Source organism: Saccopteryx bilineata, chromosome 1 (genome assembly GCF_036850765.1).
Source record: "Saccopteryx bilineata isolate mSacBil1 chromosome 1, mSacBil1_pri_phased_curated, whole genome shotgun sequence".
Taxonomy (NCBI): domain Eukaryota; kingdom Metazoa; phylum Chordata; class Mammalia; order Chiroptera; family Emballonuridae; genus Saccopteryx; species Saccopteryx bilineata.
The window spans coordinates 406802879-406816005 of NC_089490.1; the positions used below are offsets into that span (position 1 = coordinate 406802879).

Here is a 13127-nt window from a genome sequence, read left to right on the forward strand (position 1 = left end):
TTTTACAAAACCTTGTGTCGAGGGCTGACTTTCAATAGATCGCAGCGAGGGAGCTGCTCTGCTACGTACAAAACCCCGAACCAGAAGCAGGTCGCCTACGAGTGGTTTAGCACCAGGCATAACAGTATCTTAATAAAGAGGGTCTTCTCCACTGAGGGACATGTTCACATGGCCCCAAACACACAAAGAGATCTCAACAAGGCCCGTCATCAGGGAAATGCTAATCTGAACCACATTTGAGATGCCGCCTCCCACCCATTCCTAGGATGGCTGTGATGGGCAGGTCGGATGACAGCAAGAGCTAACAAGGATGTGGAGAAGTCAGAACTGCCCCCACGGCTGTTGGGAACATGCGTGGGCTGAGCAACCGGGGGAAATAGTCCGGCAGTTCCTTTCCAAGTCACCCATGGAGTTGTCCTGGGACCCAGCAATTCCACTCCCAGGCGTCTGCCCAAGAGTAGTGGACACGCCTGTCCACAGATAACCTGCCCACGAATGCTCAGAGCAGCGTGACGCACAGTCACCCAGGGGTGGACATGACCCAGAAGCCCATCACCTGACGAACGAATAAACCAGAGAGCATATCCACGCCACGGAGTGAGAGTCGTAAATAACATGCCGTCAAAGAACGTGCTCTCACACGTTCTGCTCAGGGAGAGAAGCCGGGCACCCAAGACCGCATGCTACGTCACTTCATCCCTGAGAAATTTCCAGAACGGGCCGGCCGGTGGGGACAGAAGGTAACTCTATGGATCCCGATGGCTACGCGGGGGCAGGGCAGTGTGACGTGGAGGTGGCCCTGGAGGGGACGGGTGTCCACTGGGGGTGATGCAGGTCTGTGGTTGACGGTGTTTGGACCGCTCGGTGACTGATGGGAAAAGGTTGAGGTGCACACCGTACGTGGTCAGCTGTAAAGAAGTCACCGGAGAGGCTGAGGGTCCATGGGTGAAGGTCTAGCCCTGAGCCAGAAGCTAGATCCCTAGGGCTGGAAGGAACAGTCACAGGTGCCACATGGCAGGTCCCCGAGAGAGGGAAGATGGACAGGAAGTGGTGGTGAGAACCAACCATTCACCAGGACCCCTGTCCACACCTTACCCGTCCCTCCTCCTCCTAGTCTGACCTGTGTGGAGACAGACCCAGGTGTGAGTGGGGCGTGGAGTCCTCCCTCCATCACACCATTCACTCGGCCATTCATTACCTCTGACCATCGCTGCTTGTGACATGAAAGGCTCTCTTCGTGGGGAACCAGGGGCTTCTCGTCAGGGACCAGCGTGCGATGTGCTCAGTTGGAGGGTCTGGCGTCGGCACCAGACGTGGAGGGAGAGATGGGAAGAAAAGTGGAAGAAAAGGAGGGAGATTCTAAGGGGAAAGGCAGGAGCCCAGCCAGGGGTGCTGAGTGGGGGTTCTGGGGAGGCCAGTACCCCAGGGTGTGGTGGCCGAGCCTGTGACAGGTGACCTGTGGTGGCATCAGCAGTCTCCCTTCTCAGAGGAGCCGTTCCCTTCTGCTCCCCTCATGTCTAGACCACACACACACACACACACACACACTCACACGCACATTCACACAATCACACTCACACACTCACACGCACACGCACATTCACACAATCACACACACACACTCACACACACACTCACACTCACACAATCACACACACACTCACACACACACACTCACACACACACTCACACAATCACACACACACTCACACACACTCACACACACTCACACAATCACACACACACAATCACACACACACTCACACACACACACTCACACACACACTCACACACACACTCACACAATCACACACACACTCACACACACACACTCACACACACTCACACAATCACACACACTCACACACACACTCACACACACTCACACAATCACACACACACAATCACACACACTCACACACACACAATCACACACACTCACACACACACACACACACACCAGCCCGTGTCACCTGGCAGGGTTAGCAGGGAGCCTCAGAGTCCCACAGAGTGAATCCCAGGACAGAACACGCTCAGGGGCGGGAAGAAGGGGCCACAGGAGGCACGGGGGTCTGAGTGCAGAGGAGAGACGGCTCTAACGGCCTCTGAGACTTCCAGAAATACTCACCAGGAAGAAGGGGTCCCTCCTACCAACCGGGATGGGGACTAATTATTCATGCTTACAAGGAAAGAAAAAGTGAGCCGCAGAGAGTGGACAGTTGGGTAAACTGAGGCAGCACCAGCGTCCACGTACTATCTGTATTTACAGAAACAACCCAACGGCCGGCCGCCTCTACTCACAGGATGGTGGACATTCTGTCCCCTGTAGATGGTTGACTGTTTGCAGTAAAGACCACGCAGGACTTCTAACACCACACGTGTCAGATGGCGATTGTCGGGGAGAAGTCAGCACAGCAAAGGTAAGAGCTCCTGGGTGGTGTCGTCCTCCGCTGGTCACCTGTGGTCAGCAGAGAGGCAGGTGACCAGCACACCCGGGGCTTCCGGGGAAACACGACACCTGGAGCTGAGGTTCTAATTATAGAGGCCACCACGAAAGGGGACGGGGAAACTGAGGAAGGGAAAACAGAATGCTCCCCTGAGCCGGGAGGAGGGAGAAAACAGAGCTGAGGAAAACAGCACCAACAGCAACCAGGAAGTGACCGTGCCCCAGCTTCTCACCTGACCCGGCAGGTATATAAAGGCCCCTGGACCAGGGGGCTCCACACTGACCACCTCCCTCTCTACCTGCTCCTCTGACCTGCTCCACCCTCAACCACCAGAACCATGAGCTGTGGGGGCTGTTCCGGGGGCTGTGGCTCCAGCTGCTGTGTGCCCGTCTGCTGCTGCAAGCCCGTGTGCTGCTGTGTGCCCACCTGTTCCTGCTGCAGCTGTGGGGGCTGTGGCTCCAGCTGTGGGGGCTGTGGCTCCAGCTGCTGTGTGCCCGTGTGCAGCTGTGTGCCCTGCTGCAAGCCCGTGTGCTGCTGTGTGCCAGCCTGTTCCTGCTCCAGCTGTGGGGGCTGTGGCTCCAGCTGCTGTGCTCCCATTTGCTGCCAGTGCAAGATTTAAATTCTTTTTTTTGTGCTGGGACTCTCCCCTGAGTTGATGCCACCCCTGGTCAGGAGTCATGGCTTCCAGCAGAGCCATCTCCTGCCTTTTCCCAGCACCCCCGAACAAGACTCTCTGTCTCCATTCCAGAGCCCTATTTCCCTCTCTCTTTCCTGGCCACATTTGAAGGTTTCTCTCTGACCTCCTGCAGGAAATTCTGGGGGCGTCTGCGTTCAACACGCCCCATTTCTCAGCCATCGCAGCCCTCTTCCACCAGCTGCAGCCTCGGCCTGTCCTCAAGCCCTGCCCACCTGGCACCTTCTCCAGTGAGGACACCTGAGCGGGGACAGCATGGGCTTTCCTCCACTCTCCCCACTCTGTGGTCCCCCAGAAGTCCCTCTCTGTCCCCTAAGCCGTAATAAAGGCACCAGAACCCCAGTGCTGTGTTGGTAAATCTGTCAGCTTCTGTTCCTCTGTGGGTGGGACAGCGCGGACTGGACCTGCACCTGTGATCACACGCTCCACTCTGGGACACCCCCGCTGAGCTGCCCAGAGTGCCCTCTGCCGGCACTGATCCGCTCCTCATCTCCCACACACTCTGGCCGTGGGCCCTAGAGCCAACGCGTGGAGCACCGGACCCCATCGCTCGTCCTCCCCGAACCTGTGTCCACACCTGTAAAGTGGGCTGCCCGTGGCCCCTCCCTGTCAGGAAACGGTGTGTGAACGGATAAGGCTGCCCCCAGGGGAAGGGACTCCTCCTAATGACCGGTGTGTGCGTCTGGCTGGCACCGACTCTCGGCTCAGAGCCATGCTGAGGCAGGAGGTGCCCCCCCCCCGCATTGTCCTCACATGAAAACCTGTTGGATGCGGCCAAAGCAACACTTACCGGATGGGAAATCCGTCCCTCAAGACGCGCACGGTAGAGGAGGAAGGCTGGTGAGAATCGACCCCCGTCCTTCCAGCCCCGGGGAAGGGGGGGGGAACCGGAAAGAGAGAAATCAATCAAATCCGAATGAAACGGAAGAAAGGACCTCACGGAGGCGAGGGGGGCGTCGACCATGGAGACCGGAATCGCAGGTAAAATGGAGACAGCCTCCTCGGTCACGTGTGTGGGCGCTTTGCAGAGAAGAATAAAATGGGCAGACCGCCAGTGAGACGGACCTAAAAAAGTAAGATAGAATAAAGAAGAGACGCATTAGGAGTAACCGGGTCGGAAAGGGGACGACGCACTGAACCCCACACGCAATAAGAAACGGTAACTAGGTATGAAAACAAATGTAAAACGGGGCGAAAGGCACAACTATCTCGAAAAACACATGCGTGCCACCGCTGACAGAAAAGAAACAGAAAGTGTGAGGAGCCCTCTCTCCTCTGAGGAAACTGAGTCTGTGATTGAACACCATCCCACAAAGGACACAGAGGGTGGGTCTGCAGGCCTGAATTCTGGGAGCCAGGGGCTGGGGCCTGGGGGAGGGAGAGGGAGAGGGAGGGAGTGTTTCATGGGGACAGAGTGTCAGGTTGGGAAGGTGGGACATTCTGGAGTGGTGAGGGCTGCACCACGGTGTGAATGTGCTTAACGGGCCCCTGATCTGTGCACTTAACACTGATTAAAATGATACCTTCTATTTTCTGTGTATTTCAGCACGGTAAAAAAAAAAAAACATCAATTTTTCTATATGACAACTGTAAAATGTTAAGTGATACAAAAAGAAAGAAAGAAGGAAGGAAGGAAGGAAGGAGAGTGAGAAAGAGAAAGAAAGAAAGAAAGAAAGAAAAGAAAAGAAAAGAAAAAAGAGAAGAGAAAAGAAAAGAAAAGAAGGAAAGAAACAGAAAAGAAAAACAAGACACTGAATGGTGTGTGCAAAGCTGCTGGACTTGTTAAGACACATCTTCTGGCTGCACAGCTGGGGCGGGGCTGAGAGTCTGCGTTTCTGACACACTCCTGCGACCTCGATGCTGACATGGCCGGGAGGGGTGACTGCAGGTCAGCCGGCGCTAAGAGAAACCCTCGAGAATGTTGGCTGGAAAAGAGGGGCGCAGAGGAAGGGGACCACGCCGGGGGCCCAGCTGCTGTGTTTCTGACCTGAAGCAGAACTGGAGAAATGCTAAGACAGTGGGGTCTAGGATCTAAGTCAGGGGTCTCCAAACTGCGGCCCCCTGAAGCCATTTATCTGGCCCCCACCACACTTCCGGAAGGGGCACCTCTTTCATTGGTGGTCAGTGAGTGGAGCGCTGTATGTGGCGGTGCCACAAAGCGCAGCGTCGCTCACGTCACGCGTCACGGCTCTGGAAGAGCATCATATCACTTCTTATGGCTAGCAGTGACAAATATGGAACTGGACATTGACCGTCTCATTAGCCAAAAGCAGGCCCATAGTTCCCATTGAAATACTGGTCAGTTTGTTGATTTAAATTTACTTGTTCTTTATTTTAAATATTATATTTGTTCCCATTTTGTTTTTTTACTTTAAAATAAGATATGTGCAGTGTGCATAGGGATTTGTTCATAGTTTTTTTTATAGTCCAGCCCTCCAACGGTCTGAGGGACAGTAAACTGGCCCCCTGTGTAAAAAGTTTGAAGACCCCTGATCTAAGTGTTTGCTATAGTGTTCTCTCCATGCTGATTTGTAAGTTATTTAAAATATTATTTTTTTAAAAAAAAACGGCCCTGGCTGGTTAGCTCAGTGGTAGAGCATCGGCTTGGCATGCAGGAGTCCCGGGTTTGATTCCCAGCCAGGGCACACAGGAGAAGTGCCCATCTGCTTCTCCACCCCTCTCCCTCTCCTTCCTCTCTGTCTCTCTCTTCCCCTCCCGCAGCCAGGGCTCCACTGGAGCAAAGTTTGCCCGGGCACTGAGGATGGCTCTGTGGCCTCTGCCTCAGGCGCTAGAATGGCTCTGATTGCGGCAGAGCGACGCCCCCAGATGGGCAGAGCATCGCCCCATAGTGGGCATGCCGGGTGGATCCCGGTCGGGCACATGCAGGAGTCTGTCTGACTGCCTCCCTGTTTCCAGCTTTGGAAAAATACAAAAATAAATAAATAAATAAATAAATAAATTTTTTAAAAAAGGAGACCCTGATGGGTTGGCTCAGTGGTAGAGCATCAGCCCAGCATGTGGATGTCCTAGGTTCAATTCCCAGTCAGGGCACACAGGAGAAGCAACCATCTGCTTCTCCACCCCTCCACCTCCCCTTCTCTCTCTTTCTCTCTCTCTCTCTCTCTCTCCCTCTTTCTCTCTCTCCCTCTCTCTCCTTCTCCTGCAGCCATGGCTCCATTGGAGTGAATTAGCCTCAGGTGATAAGGATGGTTTCATAGCCTCTGCATCAGGTGCTAAAAAGAGCTCAGTTGCTGAGCAACAGAGCAACACCCCAGGTGGACAGAGCATTGCCCCCAGTGGGCTTGTCCGGTGGATCCTGGTCAGGGCACATGCCGGAGTCTATCTCTCTGCCTCTCTTCCTCTCACTCCAAAAAAAGGGGGGGGGAGGAAAGACCCTGCTGGGTTGCTCAGTGGGCAGAGCATCGTCCCAGCGTGCTGAAGTCACGGGTTCAATCCCTGGTCAGGGCACATACAGGGCACGTACAAGAAGCAACAAACAAGTGCTCAACTAAACGCAACTACATGGAGCAATGGGTTGATGCTTCTCTCTCTTTCTCCCTGCCTATCTTTCTCTCTCTTAAATCAATGAAAAATTAAAAAAAGAAAAACATAAAACAGGAAATAAAATATACTGCTCACCATAATTAGGGGATATTTCAAAATGAATATGAAGCGATAAAAAAAAGAAGCATGTGATTTTTTAAACAAAATTAAACAAGAACCTCAGAAAAGCAAACGACACGTCAGAGAAAGTCGGTCGATTATGCAAACGAGAGGCCAAACCCACTCGTATTTTCTGGGTGAAAATCCACTCTGGCGGAAGGCTGAAGGGACTGGGGGATCTGCACATTCCCTGGTCCCCTCGTTTCTGTGAGCAGAGTGCCGGGCACCTGCTAGAAAACGCTTCTCACCGCAGGAAGGACGCTGCCCGTTGCACTGTGCTTAGGAGCCGAGCTACGGGGATAATCTAACAAGACAGAGAGTTGGTTTGAGCGTCACCACATGTCCATGAAATACAGAATACGGGTGGTGGGCACCCCCAAAGCGTTTTTGGTTTTTTGTTGTTGTTGTTGTTTTTTGTTTTGTATTTTTCTGATGCTGGAAATGGGGAGAGACAGTCAGACAGACTCCTGCATGCGCCCGACCGGGATCCACCCGGCACACCCACCAGGGGGCGATGCTCTGCCCCTCCGGGGCGTCGCTCTGTCGCGACCAGAGCCACTCTAGCGCCTGGGGCAGAGGCCAAGGAGCCATCCCCAGCGTCCGGGCCATCTTTGCTCCAATGGAGCCTCGGCTGCGGGAGGGGAAGAGAGAGACAGAGAGGAAGGAGAGGGGGAGGGGTGGAGAAGCAGATGGGCGCTTCTCCTGTGTGCCCTGGCCGGGAATCGAACCCGGGACTCCCACACGCCAGGCCGACGCTCTACCACTGAGCCAACTGGCCAGGACCCAAAGCGTTTCTTTGGGTGCAAAAAATAAAGGCAGACACAAAAGAACGCACACTGCACATGGCCCTTTCTGTGGAGTTCAAGAACAGGCCACACTAACCCGCGGTGACGGGTCAGAAGGTGAGGGGACAGTTGTCTGGAAAGAGGCTCAAGGGAACGACACGGAAATGATCTGGTAACACCAGTGCACATGGTTGGCAAAACCACACATCGACTTGTTCACCTGAGATGTGCATTTTTGTTAACTAGGCCTTGACTTTTTAAAGATAGTGGGAAATGGATGCCACGGAAAAACGGTGGCTATCAGTCCAGTGAGTTGCAAACCAGCAAGAAAAAAGCGAACCCGCTTCTCTTGTGCACCGCAAAAGGATGCGTTGAGAAACTCCCGCCCTCCGGCATCCTCCCCGCAGCGCGGCGGGTGCAGGCGGGCGGCAGAGGGCGCGCACGGACCGCCAAGACCGCTGCGCGCTCGGACATGCCCGACGGGGAGCGCGGGTCCCGCCTGAAGCTGCCCGCCCCGCCTGAGGCTGCCCGCCCCGCGAGCCGCAAGGTCCGCCTGGTCCGGACACGACCCCAGACGCAGCCTTGCTGCCTCCCTGGCCCTGTGCCGGGTCCTGCTCCACTTCGGGGATCCCGCACTCCCAGGCCAGCGTGGTTAAGATCACCTGGGGGAGGGAGGGGAACCACACAGGGTTCAGCGCTTGGACTTTGCCCGGCCTGGTAGGCGGCCACTGCGGGAGTCCAGGCCCCGCTAGGGAGCTGAAAACCCCGCGAGGTGTTCTCTCTCAAGTGCGACCCACAGCTTGGAGCCACTGCAGCTGCTTTTCCAGACCGCCCCTGCCCCTCCACACCTGTGCAGAGATGTTGGCCGCCTGGCGGAGCCCAGCAGGTCTGGGGCCCTGAGTCTCGGGGGCCACTAGGTCAGGCGCCAACCCTCTGCGGGGGGGGGGGGGCAAAGGAGCAGTGGAAAGCCTGAAAGGGACAGGCCAGAGATGGCAGCCTTGGAAAGCCACTGTCCTCTCCAGAGGGGGTACCTCCGTACCCTGTGCCTGCCCCATTTTTGCAGAACACCAGGTTTTAAGGGCTCCTTTGCAGAAGCCATACCATTAGGATTATAAAATATTCGTGGCCTAAACATACTCCCCTGGTCAGGAACAGCCTGGGAAACCATATGCCACACACACTTGCAGCTTCCAGAAGGGGACATGCGGGCACCACTGCCAACCCCTCAACTTACTGCCATGCTCAGGAGCTGCCCGGAGCACAGAGTTCTTAGGGACCAAGGGCACCTCCAGGCCATAGGCAAGCACAAACCACAGCTGGCCCCACACCCTCCTGCAGGACACCTCAGTGCCACCCCATCTCCGCCTTCCATCGACACCCTGGGCTCACCCTGGGCATCCCCCTCCCCCCGAGTGACAGTTCTTCTAGAAAGACACGGACAGCCTCACTCCTGTGGGTCCCCGGGCCCTCTGGTTCTGTCCTTGCTCCCCCAGGTCCTTACCTGCCCGTGCCCAAGGCCCAGCCTCTCCTCTTTTCAGCCACGCAGTGACCCCAGTGCAGCCAGGCCCCCGCCCGCCGCACCCTCACCCTGTATCGCTGACCTGGCCGTGCATCCGTGCTGGGCATCTCCCTTGTTGAGCTCAGGGTCCACATCTGGCCAAGACCTCTCTTCTTAGCAGGACTCTCTTCCTTCCGGGGCCCAGCCTGGCTCACAGAAGGAGGAAGTCACCGAACCCAGCCCCAGCTGTAAACAGCCCTGGGTTCCTAGAGCCCCATCTCTGCACACGCACACCCCAAGACGTTTTGTTTCTCCCAGTTGCTGGCTCTGAGCCAGGTACTACACACACACACACACACACACACACACACACACCTGCCTCTGTGCTCCTCAGGCCAGCAGGGGAGGAGATCCCAAGCACTTATTAAGCACCTACTGTGTGCTAAGCTCTGTGGCAGCACAGTCTGGTGAGGAGAACTAAGTATGGCACAGGGAAGGGGCCAGCGTGGACCTGCTGCCCACCACCCTCCCCCATCCCTACTCAGAGCTCTGGGGTACTGAGTGCCCACCCTGGCCCCGAAGGGGACGAGCCAGTCAGGCTTGCATTGTCTTTTTTTGTAACTCTTCTTTCAACCGCTGGTGGCTGAAGGCTGCCCCCACCCAGCTCACGCCCTCCATGGCAAGGGGCTGCACTTCCTGGGCACCAGAGCCCCTCTCAGAGGCCAGGTGACCCTGGGAGACCTATGCTGGCTGGGCCTCCAGGCTGGAAGAGGGACCACCTTCACTCTCCATTGGGGGGGGGGGTAGAAATGTCTGGGCTGTCTAGTAACACCACCCCCCCCAAAAAAAATAATAATTACCAGCCAGGCTCTTAGGGCTTGTCAGCTCCTAGGCAGGGAGGGGCAAAGGGGTGCCTCTTTATCCCCTTTCTCAGAAATAAGTCCTAGCGTGTGGCACAGAGCCTGGCCCCAAGAAGGCACTCGGTAAATATTTGACGAATCAATAAACATGTGGCTCCATGTCCTCTCTGCCTTGCCCGCTCCAGCACCCTGGCCTCCTGCTAGTGGAGGGACAAGGTCCTCTCTTGCCTGAGGTGGTCCCTGCTGTGCCACAGAACTCCTCAGCCTCTTGTCACTGCTCGCATGTCACCTCCTGAGGTGGCCTCTGAGACACCTACATGTTCCAGTGTGTCGCTGGCCCTATCCCGGCCCAACACTTGCCCAAGGTGTAATTACCTATGTTTGTTCGCGCTCTGGACTCCCAGCGTCCAAGCGGCCGGCTGGTTGTGTTCCCACAGTGACCGACTGGGGGCGGACCCTCACAGTCTTTATTGAGGAGGGAAAGAGGGGGCACCCCGTTGGAGTGGGACCCAGTGAGCACTGTTTAGGGGTGGCTTTTCACTGGAAGCGTTCAAGGCTATAGGTCATCGTTGGGGCTGCAGAGGGAAACGGCGCCGCGCTGCCCCCTACACCCGAATTCAGATGTATGACCGACGCAAACCATCTCGCCTCTGAGCTTCCAGTCTCCTACCAAACAAAGTGGAGAACCAGGTCCCCACCTCCAGGAGTCGTGGACAGGGGTGCGCGCAGAAGCTGCAAGGACAGCGCTCCGCAGGGCGGGCCAGGCCCCGGGCTGGCGAAGGCATTCCGGGCGGCAGGCCCCGCACGAACAAAGGCTGCGGGGAGCGGGTGGCCGGCGCCAGCTGCTGCCCGTTCCGGCGGAGAGAGAACCCTCGCGCGGGACCCGGTCAGCCAGACTCTCCGCAGGTCTGTATGCAGTGAGGCTGCGGGGGGGAGGGGGGGTGTCCGCGGGCGAGGCAGAGCGCCGGGGCTGGGAAGGTTTCTGGAGGTGGGGGTCCCAGGCACGGCCTCGGGACGCCGCGCGGCCCCTTTAAGAGCCGGTGCCCGGGTACGGGGTGAGGGCAGAGGGCGGAGGGCGGCAGCGGCGAGCCCGGCCCCCCCGCCCCCTGCGGCCGCCGCCTCTCATCTGCACCCAAAGCTGGGTTCTGGCTGACGTCACCTGCCCCCGAGCCGCGCGTGCTGATTGGTTGCAGGTGACGTCAGGGGCTTTTTTCGCTTGGCATGACCTCATCCCCGCCGGCGGCCCCGCCCTCCGCCCCGGGCCTGTCACTCGCGGCCGAGCGCGGCGGCCGAGCCGGCTCCGCGCCCCCCGCCCGGACGCCGGAGCCCGAGCCGAGCCCGAGCCGGAGCAGCACCGGCCGCGCCCGCCGAGCCGCGGGGTGGGATGCGCGCGGTGAGTGCGCGTGCCCGCCCGCAAGACGCGCGCCCCGGCCCGAGCGAGCGCTCCCCGCGGCGGCCGCGGCGGCGACGGCGGCGACGGCGACGCGGCCCGCACGCTCCTCCGGCCCCTGCCCCGGCTGCGCGGGCCCCCTCCGGGCCCATGGGCGACGCAGCCGGCCCGGCGCGCTGAGCGCGGCGCGGGTCCCCCGTGCGCCCCGAAGGCAAGCGTGAGCGAGGTGAGCGGAGGCGCCCCGCGCGCGCGGCGCCGGCGGGGCAGAGTGTCAGGGGCACAGAACCCGTGCGCCCGGTACCTCCCGGCCCGGCCCGGTGGGGCGTCACGTCGGGAGCGCTCGGGGGCTGCTTCCGGCGGGCGCCCGGGAGGAGGAGGCGGCCCGGAGGTGAGCGGTCCCTGCTCCAGGGGTGCGGGCCCCAAACCGAGCTGGAAGGGAGGCCAGGGGCCGGACAGGGAAGCCCTTCCTCCGCCTCGCGCAGCGCCCAGCGGACCCCGGCCCGGCCCACGCCCTGCTACCGCTCGGCCGCCTTTCTCCTTCATTGCTTCTTATCTTGGTGGGGGGAGGGGTATGAATGAAGGACCCAGGAGGGCCATTCGAGATCTAGCGGGGGTCTGTCCGGACCATGGCCAGCCCGCGACGCCCCACCCCTCTGAACAGCCCCCCGTTGGGGCCCAGAATTGGAGAAGGTCGTCCTGCCTTGGGCTTGCCGGGGATGCGGAGGCTTTGGCCTTAGATGCTGAGGGCCTTTGGCCTGTGGGAGGCCAAGGAAACGGCTAATTCCGTGTCGGATTGGGGGAGACTGCAGATCCATCTCCCCTGTGTGCCCAGACCGCCCTGGGCACCCCCATCTCGGGGTGCTCAGCTGCCTCTGCGGAATAAAGACCGTCGCCAGGCTGCTGCAGAGGCAGCTCGGGTGCTGGGGGAGGGGCTGGCACTGCCAGGCTGAGTGCAGCCAGCCTCCCCCACACACACACCTGTCTACCCACCTGGGGTGGGGTGGGGATGGTGCGTAATAGTCTGGCCTGGAGGGGAGGGGGCACCAGTGGGCCCAGCTCGGAACAGGTTATCACATTCTGGGAGAATTTGCCTTCTGGCTTTTGCTGCGGGGGGGGGGGGGGGGGGGGGGGAATTGGAGGCCAGGGAGCTGCAGTGATGGAGGTGATGGGGGACTGAGGGTTGGAGGAGCGAGATGGCAGGATCTGCTGTGGCCTCTGCAGCGTTCTTGTGCAGCTTGGGGTAGGCTGGGGGTGTTGCAGGCCGGGGGAGCAGTGTTCTCCCTGCTCCAGGCCCCCGACCTCTTTGCCCCCAGCACACCACCACCCCTGCCCCAGCCCCTCAGGGGGACAGATGTCCCCTGCATTCACTCAGATGGTTAGCGAGCACTCACCCAGGATGGGACTTCCTCCTGAAGTCCAGCTGCAGCCCGCCTGGGCCTGGAGAGTGGCTGGGCAGGATCGAGTCCCCTGCTGACCTCAGTGCTCCGGGAGGGTCCCAGTCCCCTGCCGACCTCAGTGCTCCAGGAGGGTCCCAGGCCCCGGGACTGCCCCCAGGACAGAGATGAGTCCCGGGGACAGAGATGCAGAGAGATGCTGAAAGTTGTCCTGTGCTCCAGGGCCCTCCGTAACATCATCATCGCTCCCCTCTGGCTGAGGCTGACCTCAGGGTCCAGAAGTTTAAACGTGCACTGTGGCCAGGGAAAAGCCAGAGGGTGTCCTGGTCACATCTCGGAGATGAGCCGCTCCCAGGGAGAGGACAGGAGGGGGACAAACCAGAGTCTACAGAGATG

At 58.7% G+C, this 13127-nt stretch overlaps 2 protein-coding genes across 5 annotated transcripts in view; one reads left to right on the forward strand and one right to left on the reverse strand.

Moving 5' to 3' along the window:
* On the reverse strand, positions 1-10852 carry LOC136319074 (uncharacterized). The gene is made up of 6 exons (XM_066252380.1): positions 10618-10852; positions 9191-9293; positions 3932-4206; positions 2874-3047; positions 2302-2458; positions 1-908 (listed from the first exon to the last, which is right to left on the reverse strand). The coding sequence occupies exons 2-6, from the start codon at positions 9240-9242 to the stop codon at positions 763-765; spliced, it is 804 nt and encodes a 267-aa protein (XP_066108477.1). The 5' UTR covers positions 9243-9293; positions 10618-10852; the 3' UTR covers positions 1-762.
* DUSP8 (dual specificity phosphatase 8) overlaps positions 9289-13127 on the forward strand; it is a 20878-nt gene continuing 17039 nt past the window's right edge. Inside the window, exon 1 of one of the 4 annotated variants that reach the window (XM_066252377.1) lies at positions 9289-10853. Coding sequence is in view for 1 of the 4 variants with exons in the window: in XM_066252375.1 (XP_066108472.1) it covers positions 11332-11340 (9 nt within the window). In the remaining 3 variants the exon portion in view is untranslated. Of the gene's footprint in view, positions 10854-11210; positions 11564-11600; positions 11726-13127 lie in introns of those variants that run through there. The other 3 variants (XM_066252376.1, XM_066252375.1, XM_066252378.1) reach the window with 3 other exon arrangements.